Source organism: Mustela nivalis (assembly GCF_964662115.1).
Source record: "Mustela nivalis genome assembly, chromosome: 7".
In the NCBI taxonomy this organism is placed as follows: domain Eukaryota; kingdom Metazoa; phylum Chordata; class Mammalia; order Carnivora; family Mustelidae; genus Mustela; species Mustela nivalis.
Genome location: NC_139026.1, coordinates 55898472 through 55912978, shown reverse-complemented (window position 1 = coordinate 55912978; position 14507 = coordinate 55898472). Strand labels below are relative to the sequence as shown.

General features: G+C 42.2%; 1 protein-coding gene across 2 annotated transcripts in view; it reads left to right on the top strand.

The window, feature by feature from the left end:
- GRIN2B (glutamate ionotropic receptor NMDA type subunit 2B) overlaps positions 1–14507 on the top strand; it is a gene marked incomplete at its 3' end in the record, with an annotated part of 404946 nt that overhangs the window by 293768 nt on the left and 96671 nt on the right. For both annotated transcript variants that reach the window (XM_082739496.1, XM_082739497.1), the window contains one exon: positions 5529–5643. In XM_082739496.1, coding sequence (XP_082595622.1) covers positions 5529–5643 — 115 coding nt within the window. The remainder of the gene's footprint in view (positions 1–5528; positions 5644–14507) is intronic.

Here is a 14507-nt window from a genome sequence, read left to right as displayed (position 1 = left end):
TGCCACGCAGTATAAGAACCAGGGGGTCCAAGATTTGAACAGAGGTTGTGACTGCAACATCCTTGCTCTAAAATACCACATTACGCAGCTTGGGTGATGGTGGTGGTGGAGGGTGTGGGGCAGGGTACACAGTGCAGTCCTTTCCTCTTTAGTTATTTTTTTGTTCCCCCTTATGTCTTTTCTACCAGCATTTTGGGGCATTGCCCAGATCATCATTTGCATGTAGGATGTCTTACCAATGAGTTACCTCTCCTGGGTTTAATCCCACAGGAGCCCACTGGGCAGTGGACACTCATCCCTAGCCATGGGCTGCCATTTGACAGCATTCTATTGGATGGTTCATTGTAGATTCCCTTTGATAAGCATGAATTTCTAACTTGGGCAAGTCAGAAATTTCTACTTTGTTTATCAAACTGTAACACCAGCTGTCTAATTGTTACACATCTCTGCCTCTTTCCCCCAATACTGGTGTCTAAGTAGGTAAGCTTTTAAGTGTTTTCAAGTCCATGGTTTCTAATCCTGTGAGGAATTGTTTCTGCTATTTCGAGAAAAAAATGTGTATATGAAGTAGTGCTAAGTGACATAGTAAAATGGTTAAGAGAGATAAGAGAAAGACTGAAAGATGTGTGGTTTTGTTATCCGGCTAATGGAATGTCATAATGTAACAACCACATAGGAACTAGAGAGCACATCAAGGAACATCCCTGTGCTCCCCTCATCAGGTGTGTCCGGTGGTACGAACCAGCCCATTTTATGGATGAGGGACTTGAAGGCCTTAGCAGGTGAGTTACACACCAAAGACTCAGTTATTTACAGAGTTATGAAATTTTGGAGTTAGAAATTGCAAACAAGGGGTCAAGGATTCTGGTCTCCTGTCTGGAATTGTTTTTCCTTTATTCCTTTGCTCTTAACATCTAGAGGATAGAAACTGAGAGTAGGAAAAAAAGCCACTGTTTCTGAGATGTGGCAGTGTGAGCGGGATGTGTGCTGGACCCAGGGTGGGGATACCTGCATCCCGTTCCCAGCCCTGTCATCTGATCTTGGTAAAAGCCATGAATCCTCTGGACTTCATCTGCTTCATCTAGCAATGAAAGGATTGGATGAAGTGAGAGACTTATCTTTCTTATTACCGTGTTAACAGATACTAATTAAGAAATCCAGTGCCTTGTAAAAATCTGGAGGGCAGAATGAGTATTGCAGTGCCGAGGCTGTTGGTTCTCTGGGAAGATTCTGGCAGAGCTCTTTGGGATGCCTCCCCCACAGGACATACTGCTAAATCATTGCTTTAGGTACCACTGCGGTGCAGTGGATGAGCTCTGAGTGGCATGGTCAAAGTCAAAGAGGCACAAGGGCTTTCTTACCTCAGCTTGACCTCATTAAACCCACTGGACTATGACTTTGGCCATGTAAAGCAAATGTATTGGCTCGGAGCCCATCGGGGTTCTGAGGCTCTTTCTGAACGAGGAGTCAAGCAAGAAATGAGATGCATTTTATCTTATGCAGTCTGTACTAGGGATCTGCGGGGTCCAGGGCATGACACGTGACATGAGAATGCTAAAATGCACATCTGGGGCTTGCAAAACTGCTTTCACTTCCCTTGGTGGTAATCATGAAAAGAAGGCCAAACTGGAAACCAGAAGACTTAAACTCTAGGCCTGAATAGGCAGGTCACCTTGGAAAAGAGGGTAGCATCTTGGAGCCTGTTGGCCCCTTTCTAAACTGCGAGTTCTTGATGGATAGCTTCTAAATTTTCTTCTGATTCTAACAATTTGGGATTCTGTGTAATATTAGAACTTGATGAGACACAGTAAGGTTTCTTATGGGTTTATCTACATCCTAGAGACTAATTAAACGATATATGTATATTTATATACCAAGCCTTGCTGGGGCTTCCAGGAGTCTCGAGTCTTCTAGGAAAAGCTTCTGAATTTGGCTGCCACTTGAGCTAGGCTTTCTGACTGTACACTTGAGGATGGCATGTTTAGAGAAAAACAGAAGAACTGTGGCATCTCCTAATTATAGTTTAATCTTTTATACATGGAAGCTTTGAGGTTTTAATTAATGTTCAGAATTGGCAAAGTGCAGCCAGATCCAGGGGTAGTTGGATATTTTCAGGCCTGTGGAAAGTTAAATTGGCTACTACGACCATTTGACCTAGTTTATCCCCCTACGTGGAATGCAGTCTCCACTCCTCCAGTGTATTCCATTGGTAATTGGGTCTTGTTAAAATGTAGTTATCATACTTTTACTCGGTGAGGTCCAAAATGAGGCAGGTTTCTTACTTTAGATATTCAAATCATGCTAATATATTCTTTTTCTGAATTTTTCCTCTTATATAATCTTTTATTTGTATCCTATTTTCTGTGGTCTTCTATCAATTATTTCATTTCATGAGCACTTCAAGCTTACCTGAGAAGCTGGAGGGTAGAGTGGTGTTTCCATTTTAAAGAGGAAAAACCGAGGTTCAAGCACTGAAGTCCCACACCTAGAAGTGACCACAGTCCCAGTTATCTTTTTTCACAGTTCTGTTAGTAGTGAATGGATTGCCTTGTTCTGCTATTCAAAGGGCATCCTTGTTCAGGGCAGGTGAATATTTGCAAGGTCCTCACTGCTAGCTAAATGTTGGCTCATCAGAGAGAATTACTCAAAAAAAAAAAAAACCCACAATGTGAATGAGTAATCTATATTCTGCTGAAGGATATGAGTGGTTAAAGTGTACTTTGGAAAAGAATATTTTGTTTGTTGTCATAAAATTTATCAATATTTGGTAAGTGTAAACTGTGTGAGAAGGTCCTAGATAGAATAAAATGATCCTGTAGAGTTGGAAAAGAAAGGACATCCCAGAAAGAGTTTAAAAGAAAAATCAGAAAGGAGTAACTAAAAAATTTAACTATAGAGCAACTACCTTGCCCATAAGTATGGTTTATTTTCTGAAAGTTTGAATTTTAAAACTTGTACACCCGATTCGATGCTGTCCTCTTCAGAGAAGTCATTGTGAGATGCCATTCTTGCCACTTATTACTTAAATTATATTTGGAACTTATTCTTATAATTGCTTTTGAAATAGACACTTAAAAAATCACATATCTTAATTCAGGTAAAGTCAGAATTATTCTGAACCATGTCCAGTAAAAAGGAAGGTACTTAAGCCAGGTGACTTATTTCTCTCTCTTTCCCTTCCTCTCTTCCCTTCCCTTCCTTTCTCCTCCTCCCCTTCCTAAAAAAAAAAAAAAAAAAAAAAAAAAAAAAAAAAAAAAAGAAGAAGAAGAGAGAGAGAGAGAGAAAACTAAAATTTGTTTGCGTGTCTCATTAACCTTCTCTGTGAAGAGTTCCAGAAATTATTCGAAGCAATGCAGTATTATTGTAATAAGAACATACTTTCCAAGTTAATTACATTGGGTGCTTAAATTCTGGTTTGTTAATTTAAAATATTTTGTTTTGTGTCTTTGTAATTCTTTCTTGGAACAAATTATATATGGCTTTGCCTGGAGTGTTGAGACTGTAAACTACAGGAGACCTGAGTATAATTTTCCAGCTGGTGATGGGCTTGAGCAAGCGGCGTGGAGCTAAGAGATGAGGGGCAGTGCAGGGAATGGGGAAGATGCCACATGGAACATTGAGTTGAATTAGGAGTGCTACCCTTTTACCAATGGGAGGTGTCCAGAAAGAGCAGCCAGGGGATAAGAGGAGGGGACTTGAAGTCATGGCATGTGATAACTACACTAAGGAACAGGAAATATTAAACCTGACGTGGCATGTGACTGTTGGGGTGGGGTGGTGAAGAGATCATGGGACTGGGAATGTGGCTTAACATGTTATCTCTGTTCCCAGTTAGCTGTGGGACATTGGGAAAATTTAATTTGACTTCTCTGTGCTTTGGTTTACCTATCAAGGCAAAATTCTAGAACTAAATGAGCTTAAGTTTTCTTCAAAGATTAAAATTTATACGTTAGCCATGATAAATGTCTTTGAATACTTGAAGAGCTTTCCTGTGGAAGAAGGATTAGACTAAGACTGTATAATATCTAAGGAGAGGGCCAGGATCTAGGGGTTCCAGGGGAGCAAATTTCAACTTGAAGTAAAAACAAAACCAAAAACCTTTGCCCATCAGTGAGATAGCTACATTGAGGTGGAAGGTGCCGTGATAGCAAGAAGAACTAAGAGAGCCAATCTTACGCTGTAGAGGGAAAGCATAAACTGTAACAAGTGGTGAACTAGTTGATCATGAAAGTCTCTTTTAGTTCTGAGTATCTCTCTTCTTTTGTGGTCCTCGGTGCTCTTGATTGCATTTGTGAAGACCGTAAGACCAGAGAATGACAGGCTGAAGCCCAGGCGGCTCTAGAAGTAAGAAGGTGTTCCATGAGGGTTTGGTTCATGCTCTCTAGTCATCTTTAAAATTGCCTGAAGGATATGCATCTTAGTATCCTTGTTGCTTAACCAAAGGTTACCTGGATGAATGAAGAATCTCACAATTTCACTGAATAAGAAGACTTAGAAGGGGAACATTTCGGCTGCCTTCTGATGCATTCTTCTTCCCTTCAATGTGTTAGGAACTGTTGTCATGAAAAATCTGAAGCCCCTTGGAAACCTTGCAGAGACATGTCGCATAGCGGCATCAGGCCCAAGGCTCTAGAGTAGCACGTCATGTGAAAACTGGGCTAATCATTATTGACTCCTTGGGCCATTATGGTAAAGGGACATTAATTACCATCCCCACAGTTGCACTAATGTGGTTGTAATGAGCATGCCTGTGGGAATCCCTAGCGAGGGAACCCTTCCTCAGGTCAGAGCAGTCAACAGGGGAATGGGGTGAGCTGTAGGTGCAGGTGTGAGGAGGAAGACCATTTCATTGGTCTGACTCTAGTTACTTCCGGAGTTCCTGGTCATTTATGTGCCTGTGCCTGGAATACTTTCTAAAATACCTCCCCTCCTTCCCCACAAACCCCTGGGATTTTCTGTTCATTCTACACAAATGCAATAGCTCTGGCTTCCTGATACATCTTGTGCAACCAGTGCAACCCTGACTGCTGCACTCATCACACAGCTCTTAGAAATATGGGCTGAGCTGCATCTTAATAAGAGTTCAAAAGTTTGTGCATATTTCTGGGAGGCAGAGAGACCTAGTGCTCAATATGCCACCTTTCTTAGCAGAACATTGTCTTGGTACATTCCCACTTTCTTTTCTTCTACAACCTTCACCCTTTAATGGAGTCCTTCTAGAAGTGAATAATTGTTAACGCTTAAGGAGGGTTGACTATGGACCAGGCCTTGTGGTAAGTTATCTCATTCAAGTCTTACAGACCTAATCAAGTAGGTTTCTTTTTATCTTTTCCTATTATTCCTATTATTTGAAAGCTTGGAATTCTGTGCATAACCAAATGGGAGCTGGAGGGATACCAGTTTTCTCGGTAATATTTGTATATCTATGTGTCTGTCTCCATTTACCTTTCTCTCTGTCTTCCTAACTATCTTGTTGTTGGCTTACCTTCTTCATACCAGTAACCTTTTCTTTTATTCTGTCTTTACAGGTATCTGATCAATGTCACCTTTGAGGGAAGAAATCTGTCCTTCAGTGAAGACGGCTACCAGATGCACCCGAAACTGGTGATAATCCTTCTGAACAAGGAGAGGAAGTGGGAGAGGGTAGGACATATCTTTTGGCAATTCTCGAGCAAAGTAGATGGGATAGGGCTATAAGATTTTGCAACACATTCAGGGAAAACCAAACCAAACCTTGATTTTGGTTTCTGAGCTGGGAAGTAAGAGGGCAGTATTTTGAAGAACATAGGAGAAGCTGTTTCTCAAACTTGCGTCTTTATTTTCTTGCTCCTTTGGTTAATCAAGAGACTATTTTCTTTATGCATTACCATTTTTATTGGTTATGGTACTGTCTGAATCATGACTTTGTCCTAATGGAAGAGAGTATACGTGTATAATATAACATAATTTGGTGAAGAAGTCAAATCAGTGATACGATTCAGAAATTGTATCCTACATAGTATCCTGGGGAAGTTGATGAAACCTAATTTGTAAGCACGCAGGTTTGAATTTACTGTGATTGCAGGTTTGCCGTGCTAGGCTTTTTTCAGGACCTCACTGCCAGCTGATCCCAGTGTCTGAAACTCTACCAATTGGAAATTAATTTCTGTGGGTGCTGGACTACTGGTGCTGGACTACTTAGGCTCAATTTCTAGCTCCTCTACTCACAAACTTGTCTACTTAAGACCTTGGACAAATCTCTTAACTACTCTGCCTCAAGTTTCCTCATCTATAAAATGGGATTAAAGAACAATAGTACCAGGATGCCTGGTTGGCTCAGTTGGTTAAGTGGCTGCCTTCGGCTCAGGTCAGGATCCCAGGGTGCTGGGATCGAGTCTCAAGTCTGGCTTCTTGCTCAGCGGGGAGCCTGCTTCTCTCTCTGCCTCTGCATGCTGCTCTGCCTGCTTGTGCGCTCTCTCTCTTTCTCTCTCTTCCAAATAAATAAATAAAAATAAAAAATCTTTAAAAAAAAACCAATAGTACCAAGATCACAGCATTGTTATGAGGATTAAATATATTAATATACATAAATGACTTAGAAAGGTGGCTGGCACATAGTATGTACTTAATAGGTATTTGCTTTTATTGTTATCCCTGATTCCTACTTAAATATAGAAGTTCCTGAGAGTAACGTCAGCCTTGGTGTTTCTTTTGTATGTTCTTCAGGTCATTTGTTCTTTGAGGTGCTTTGCTGAGAAATGGTTCTATGGATAAATAAGGTTGGGGATGCCACCCTCTGCTTTCTCATTCTGGGAGCTTCCTAGAACATGTCAACTTTAGAAAGTTCAGAGGAGTCCTATCAATAGCAAAGAACCATCTTTAATTTTACTTAATCTGGTATTTCCCGAATTTGTTTTACTCTGAGACCCTTTTGTTCATGAAATTCCTGTTCTGTAAAACATGCTGTGATGCACTGATTTAAGACAATTTCTATAGACTCTGTGGATCAGTTGGCTGAGAACAAACGTCAGGATGTCAGCATGGTTCTGACTGGAATGGGGATCAGACTATATATTTCTAGAAGGAATAGCCAGGAAAAGAGACCAGGGATAAATTTCTTGAAATTCACCATCTCGACAGAGAGCCCTGGACAGGTAGTTGTGTGAATGCTCACTTGGGAAAAAGCACGTGTGGCTCACGTAGTGGAAACCCGGGGCCTTATTCTTTAAGTTGAAAGAACTCCATCTATCCTGTAGTTCCTTACCTCAGGGCACAGCTACAAGGCGGAGAACATCTCTTGCGTTCTTGATTAACGTTGCACTCCCTCTGCTGAGTTATCATTTGTTCAGAAGTGCTTTCCCCTGGGCTCCTGCTCTTCACCCAATCAAGCCGCTTTCACTGCTGCTATAGAGACATAATAATTTAAGAAGTATTCTGGGACCTCATGTAAAACATGTACTTCTGTGTGTCTCCAGGAGAAGGGTTATTACTAACTGAGGCTTCATACGTGGATCAGAGATGTCCAGCTGAGGTAGCTTTGATGCGGTAGACTCATGATGCCTGTCTCAAGTATGGGGCATCTCACACCTGTCCTTCCTTAAAGAGACACCACTTCCTGTCACTCAGGCTGACTCCTCTAGGCTAGAATCTGAGGCCTGTGACCAGCCCCCACTTTCCAAAACTAGACACACCTCCCTGGGATATGGATCCCTTCCCTTCTTAACAATTCTACCTTTACAGTAGCTCTTGAATTTATTCCTCCTTATATGAGCCAGAAGCCATGAGATAATTTTTTAAATGGGCCATCCTGTCCTTGATGCCTACCTTTATCCATTCAGATAAGTCCCAGACATGGCTACTAGAATGAGTTTCCTAAGGCACAACTCTGATTACATTCTTTCTCTGCCCAAAACTTGCTTGGAGTTTCTGTGGTTTATGCATCAGGCCCAGGCTTTCTCCTTGCATTTAGGACTCTGATCTACCTTTCAAGGTCTATCTTCTCTCCCTTGCTATTTCTTGTCTCACCATCAAGCTACACTGGGCTCTCTCTGTACATCTTGCTTCCTACAGTGTGGCATGACGTTTCCTTTTTCTGGAATGGGTGGTCCAATTATATAAATCATAACCATCCTTTGAAACCCAATTAAAATATTATTGTCTTCTCTGATCTTTGACCGAGATATAATCTCTCACATTCCCTTGTCCCCTGTAGCTTTTGTTTCTACCTCTGTTGTAGCACTGTCAGATGTGTTGGTGTGAGAGTTGCATGTATGTGTGCTTCCAAATGGCAGAGGCTGTGTCTTTATATCGCTTTGTCCTCCCAGCAACTAGACAAGCGTATTGCATAGCGCAATTCAGTAAGTATGTGTCAGATGAATGAGAACCATTGCATAATACAAGAGTCTAAAATCTATCATTAAGAATCCAAGTTTATGCTATTGCCCTTGATGCAATACCTCTTTTTTGAGACAGAGGAGAGATAAAATCTTTATGTATATTGAGTTTTCATAGATCATACTTTAAATGTACTAGGGGAGCTTGTTATTTAAAGAAAGTCTGTGGTTAATCTTTTTACAAGGCTTTTTGGGAGGCAGTGCGATCAGAGAAAATTTTCATGCTGACTTGGTTAAATTAGGAAACATTGTTAAAGAGAGGGGGGTCTTTACTGTTTATTGAGTTCACAGAGCCAGGAGGCTCCCCAGTGTGAAACCCCTTGTTAGGGCTCACTTGTGGGCAGGAAGGGTGGCAGGAACCAGGCACAGACCTAGAACATGTCTGAGATATGTCTATACATGGAAGTTTTTTTTCCCCATTATCCTGGCCCCCAGGACGCTCTGTATTCTCAGGATTTCTGATGCCATTCTAGAAGGTTCCATGTGGTCAGGGAAGATTTAGTGGCTGTGGACTCCATAGAGGTAGACACAGGGCAAAGAGTCTTCAGTGAGGAGATGGACCCTGGGAAGATAAATGGAGAAGGAATCTAGATTTGTGGAGGAAATGAGGGCTAAAAGACAGGACCCATAGCTTCTGGTCATGCCCCTAACTAGCTAGGTGACCTGCTCTTTTCACCTTTCTGGATCTTTCTTTTCTCACATCTAAACCCATGGCATGAGATTAAGAAGACTTCTAGAGTCCTCTCTGGCTCTAGCTTCCGGGACTGCAAATTCCACATTGCAAATAAGTAAGGGCTTGGAATGGAGTTGAGGTGTGAGCTGAAGCATATGAAAGGAACCTGAGTTTGTTTCTAAGAACAGTAGCTCCAAGGAATATTTGTCATTCTTGTCATAAATACCATCTCCTAAGAAGGCCTTCCTTGATGACTCGAGCTAATGTTGCCACCTAGTCAGAACAGCTGATTTTAATTTTCTTCAGTGTATTTTCTACTTGATGTTTTGCCTGTTTGCCTGATTGCTTATTGCCCATCTTTTCACACCAGGACAGATGCTTCCTTGAAGCAACGACCTTGTTCACCTCTGTAATCCTAACACTTATGAAGAGCGCCTGGCCCACAGTGACCACTCAAAGGATAACTGTTAAATAAGTGAAGAACCCATATGCTTAGGGGTGTTAGTTCACTTCCGCCTGAAAGTCTCCCAGGTAGACAGACTGGTTTACTGAAGAGCATGGGAGAGCAGGGGCAGGCCCCTCAGTGGGTATGAGCAGCGCAGCTTTGGAGTACAGGGTGGGGGGCCATTTTAGCGAGGCCCAACTTCCAAGGGGTGGCAAGCCTCAGCAGCTTTCAACAAGAAGCCTCGGGCTGAGGAAGACGCCCTCAGATGCTGGTGTAAACCATGTGATGGGCCATCGCTATATTCTTTCAGGCTTTAAAAAGGAGTCTCGTGACCGTTGTCTTATAAATCTGGCTCCTTCTGAAAGACTTGAAGTCCAGGCAACATAATCTGGGACTGAGCATGGTTCTGGAAATCAGAAAGAGCCAAGATGAAACTAAAGAGGTACTACACATTGGCTAATGGAATTTAAATGATTAAAAAAAAAAAAAAAAAAGCTGAGTTGAATGTCTCCTGTTGCCATTTATCAGCTGCATAATAAACCAGGCGACCAAACCACCTGACTCTACTTCCCTTTTGTAAAATAGGGTTTTACACTGTTATAAAGATCAAAGGAGATTTTATAGTAAAACACCAGTTAATAGTGACTGCAACATTGGCAGTATTCAACAGATGTCGGTCGGTGCCCTCCTTCACTGAGGTAACATTGCGCTCAGTTCTAAATCAGATGGTACAGAAGGGGATCCAGTAAAAAGAACATCCTCTTATCTGCGATTCTCGGTTCCCCCATGTCCCTCCCCTGAGAAATCATTGTTTCCAGGGTCTTCTGTATTTTCTCTGAAAACACTTAAAGCATATAAAAATTTTATGTATTTACTCAACCTCCTTAAACAAACAAACAAACAAACAAACAGCTCCTGCTCTTGTGAACTCTTAAGGATATCCTATGTAAGTAGCTACTAGGGAGGCATGGGGCGGGGGCTAGCCTAGCAGAGAGCTCTTTGGATCAGAATCACACTCACAGAAAGCTGAATAATCTCTTCGGTCTGTAGGGACACGGAAAAGACCGTTTCACAGGGAGTGCACACATACATGTGTGCAGGGGCAGCATGGGGGAGTTGGAAAGGGCAGGGGATGGTTGACAAATGTGTGCAGAGTGGCTTTATTTGTAAGTCTTGTCTCTAAGTGTGGGACAGCTGCATTGACTTGCATTAAAAATAGTCTGGCTGGGAGAAGCACTTCCAACGAGCATTCAGGCTTCTGTCTTTATCAGAGCCTCTCATGATGTGCTTCATTGCTACCGCTCTCTGCTTCCATTTAATCGTTCCTAAAATGGGGATAATAAAAATGAAATGCAGTGGGGGTGTGTTCTGAGTAATGACTTCAAGAAATGATGATGGTGCATTTTCAGGCTATAAGCGGTAAACAGTCTTTGGAGGGACTGTCCGGGTCTGAATCGCAGGAGAGTATGTATGGGTTACCTCTCTGCTTGCCTTTCCCCAAGGATAGGAGGCGGATTTTATAAGCCCACTTCCTCTTCTCTGCCTCCACCTATCGGGAAATGCCCTTCTTTATGTAGATTAAAACAGTCTCAGTTCATCTGGTCATATTTTGGCTCCCCAGATCCCAGTTATCATCCAAGGCTTGCACTGCTGAAATATTACAGCTCCCTCTACCCCTGACAGAAGGGCTAGGAATAGAAGTACTTAGCACACACTGCTGGGCCTGTAACAGTATTTATGAATTAATGGATCAATCGTGGGGAGAGAAGAAGGGTACTAAACCGGTAGAAGGAAAGTCCCCAAGAGTGGCAACAGCAACAACATAATAAGACCAAAAGCTCTACCAGCATCTGGAGCCTGGGATGAAGGAGGCAGGTTATGAGATGCTATATGTCTCCGACAGCCTCATAGCCAGGAGACAGCGGCAAGTCCAGGCTGGGGTTGCTCTGCAATGCAAGCACCTGAGGGTGAGGGGGATCGTATTCCAGAATGATCCGTTTGGTGATGATACGACAGAGGTTGATTGCTACTGCGGCAGGTGCTGCTTGAAAGTTGTTAACTGACAAAATAAACAGCCACTCCATCTCCTCCCAGGCATGCGTGCACGTGTGCACACACACGCACACTCACATAAACAAACGCACACACATACACGCAGACACACCACACCCAGACACACACAGATACACATATACACACACAAGACACAGAGACACACAGAGACACAAACATATACACACATATACACAGACACAGACACATACACACACACAGAGACACACACATACTCAGTCACTCACGTCTAAACTGACAGACTGCTCATGAGCAGGAACCCGTCTGTTTGGTTATCTGCGGTGTGTCTGTGCGCAGCCCAATGTGAGACATTACTGAGTAAATACTCTGTGACAGCCCGAACACACCTGTGCAGTGTTCCACCTCCCACCCTTGAAGGAGGGGCCAGGGAATAATCCGAGCTCTCTTCAGACTCCACAGAGGTTGTCCAAGGAGGTGAAACAGAAGCTTCTCATGTTGGGGGTGTTTGTTCTGGGTCTCCTGATACTGCCATTTGACAACATGCTATTTTTAGCAACTTGGAACTGAGAACTAATGTGCATCATTGGATTAAGGGATTAGAAAACAGGATCCGTGGAGGAAGGCTATGGGAATTGGGTTTGTTAAGGGGAAGAAGAAAAGGCATCGAAGTGATGACTTACTCTCTTTAAATGTATGAAGACTTAGTGTACCAAGTGTTGAGATCAGCTGTTCACTTTCTCCTCTGAGACAGAACCAGATAAGTGGGCTTAAGATCAAGCAGAGAGGATTTATATTAGCTATAGGGAGGACTTCTTAATAGAGAGAAGTTTTGAGTAGTGGAAATGTTAACACCACCAGGGGATGACTTCGGAAGTCCTAAAAATGGGATATGTCCTCCTCGCTCTGCAGTATACAGCCCAGCCCAAACAACCGTGCATGAAGTATGTGGCTTTAATTTTTCCTTCCATTCTCCCTCCCTCCTTCCCTCCCTCTCTCTCTCCCCCCTTCTTCCCTGTGCTTTCCTGCCCTTCCTTTCCACAAAGAATTTATTGAGCACCGACCATGAACCAAACATTGCCCCCACCAAATTAGTGTTGTAGCTTTCCTAGTGGCTGGGAAGGAAAAGGAGAAACAACATTTATGATTTTCTTATAAAGATAATTTATTAAAAGACTCACTATAGACATTTTGCTTACTAAAAACACTTGTGGGGGATAAGATAAAATTTACCATTATATATACCTACAAAAGTATTTCAAAGAGAGGGGAGCCTGGGTGGCTCAGTTGGTGAAGCGTCTGCCTTCAGCTCAGGTCATGATCCCAGGGTCCTGGGATGGAGGCCTGCATCAGGCTCCCTGCTCAGCAGGGAAGCTTGCTTCTCCCTCTCCCTCTCCCCCTCTCATGCTCTCTCTATCTCTCAAATAAGTAAAATCTTAAAAAAAAAAAAAGGTATTGCAAGGGGAAAGGTGCTTACTATGACACTTAAAATGTCTATAACTTAAGGTGGTGTTTCAATCTTACTCTTTGACATGGTCCAATAGTTGAGTGGATGTTTCATCTTTCTTGGTTAGTAGAGACTCTGCTCCTATTCATGACCGTGGCTTACAAACAGAGTGCCTGAATGACATGTTTTGGCTGCCTTTCTGAGTTGTGGTTATCACAGCCTCTCCTATCCAAGTGTTCCCCTCTTGTTCCCTGAGCTCCCAGAGCCATGAAACACCCTGTTCATTAACCCCTTTCCTGGGGTTCCAGAAAGATTCCACTGGGTGGAACACTGGTCTCAACACTGCTCTTATTACACTTGGTCCACAGCATCGAATCTAAAAAAAATTTGAAGAGAAGAACAGGATGTATTGAGGGAAGAGACTTCAAAAATGTCATTTCAGAAAGGCTAGTCATCTTCATGTTGGTCGTCAGCCGCTGAACAAAGGGATGAAAGAACAAGATAACCTTGGTTGACTTTACTTTTGAAACCTATACATGCTGATGGAAGAGGAAAAACAGGCTTGAATGTGGAGAGTGAAGCTCTGGCATAACAAAACACAGTAAAGAGGAAAGCATCTCCCAAAGTAAAAGGTGGCTGTCATCCATCTTGTTTAAGTTTTATGGAGATTCTCATTTCATGATAATTATCAGTGGTTGGCTCTTGAATCCTCTGAACTCTCTTTCTAATTTCCAGGTTATAATACTTCTTCCACTAGTGGTATTGAAGAAGAGATAGTGGTATACAGGTTAGAAGTCTCTTGTGTTTATATGCAGGTCAAAACATGTAGGATTTTCTTATCGTAAAGTCTGTAAATACTAAATACTAAATCTTTGTATTACATTTCTTCCACTTCTCACTGATGCTTTTTTCTGTGTATGTTGTGTGTGTGTAACACAGGGAAATACAGTAGAATTGAGAGTACAAATTTTTTTCTTTAAGATTTTATTTATTTTTTTTTTGACAGAAAGAGACATCACAAGTAGGCAGAGGGATAGACAGAGAGAGAAGGGAAAGGAGGCTCCCTGCTGAGTAAAGAGCCCGTTGTGGGGCTCAATCCTAGGACCCTGAGATCATGACCTGAACCGAAGGCAGAGGCTTAACCCACTGAGCCACCCAGGTGCCCCGAGAATACAACTTATGAACAGCTTATAATCTACTTTCGTCTCTTACTATAATAGTGTGGATGTTTTCCCATTTCGTTATTATCCAAATCATGAAACTTGATGAATGTCTAATATCCCATCGTGAGAATATATCCTACTTATGTAGACTGGTCCTTCTTGACCAGATGTTTGTGTATTAAATAAAGACTGATACTCATGAAAGTAATTACAGAGTTTTTGATGGTCCAACTTTGATGCCATAAGACTATGTTTCAGAGTAACAAGTTTGACCACTTTTCCTGTTGTCTAATGTCCCTAGATGCTAAAAATGAGAGTCCTTAAGCTGAGAATTGCTTGGGTAATATTAATTCACTAACAGCCAATGGACATAGAT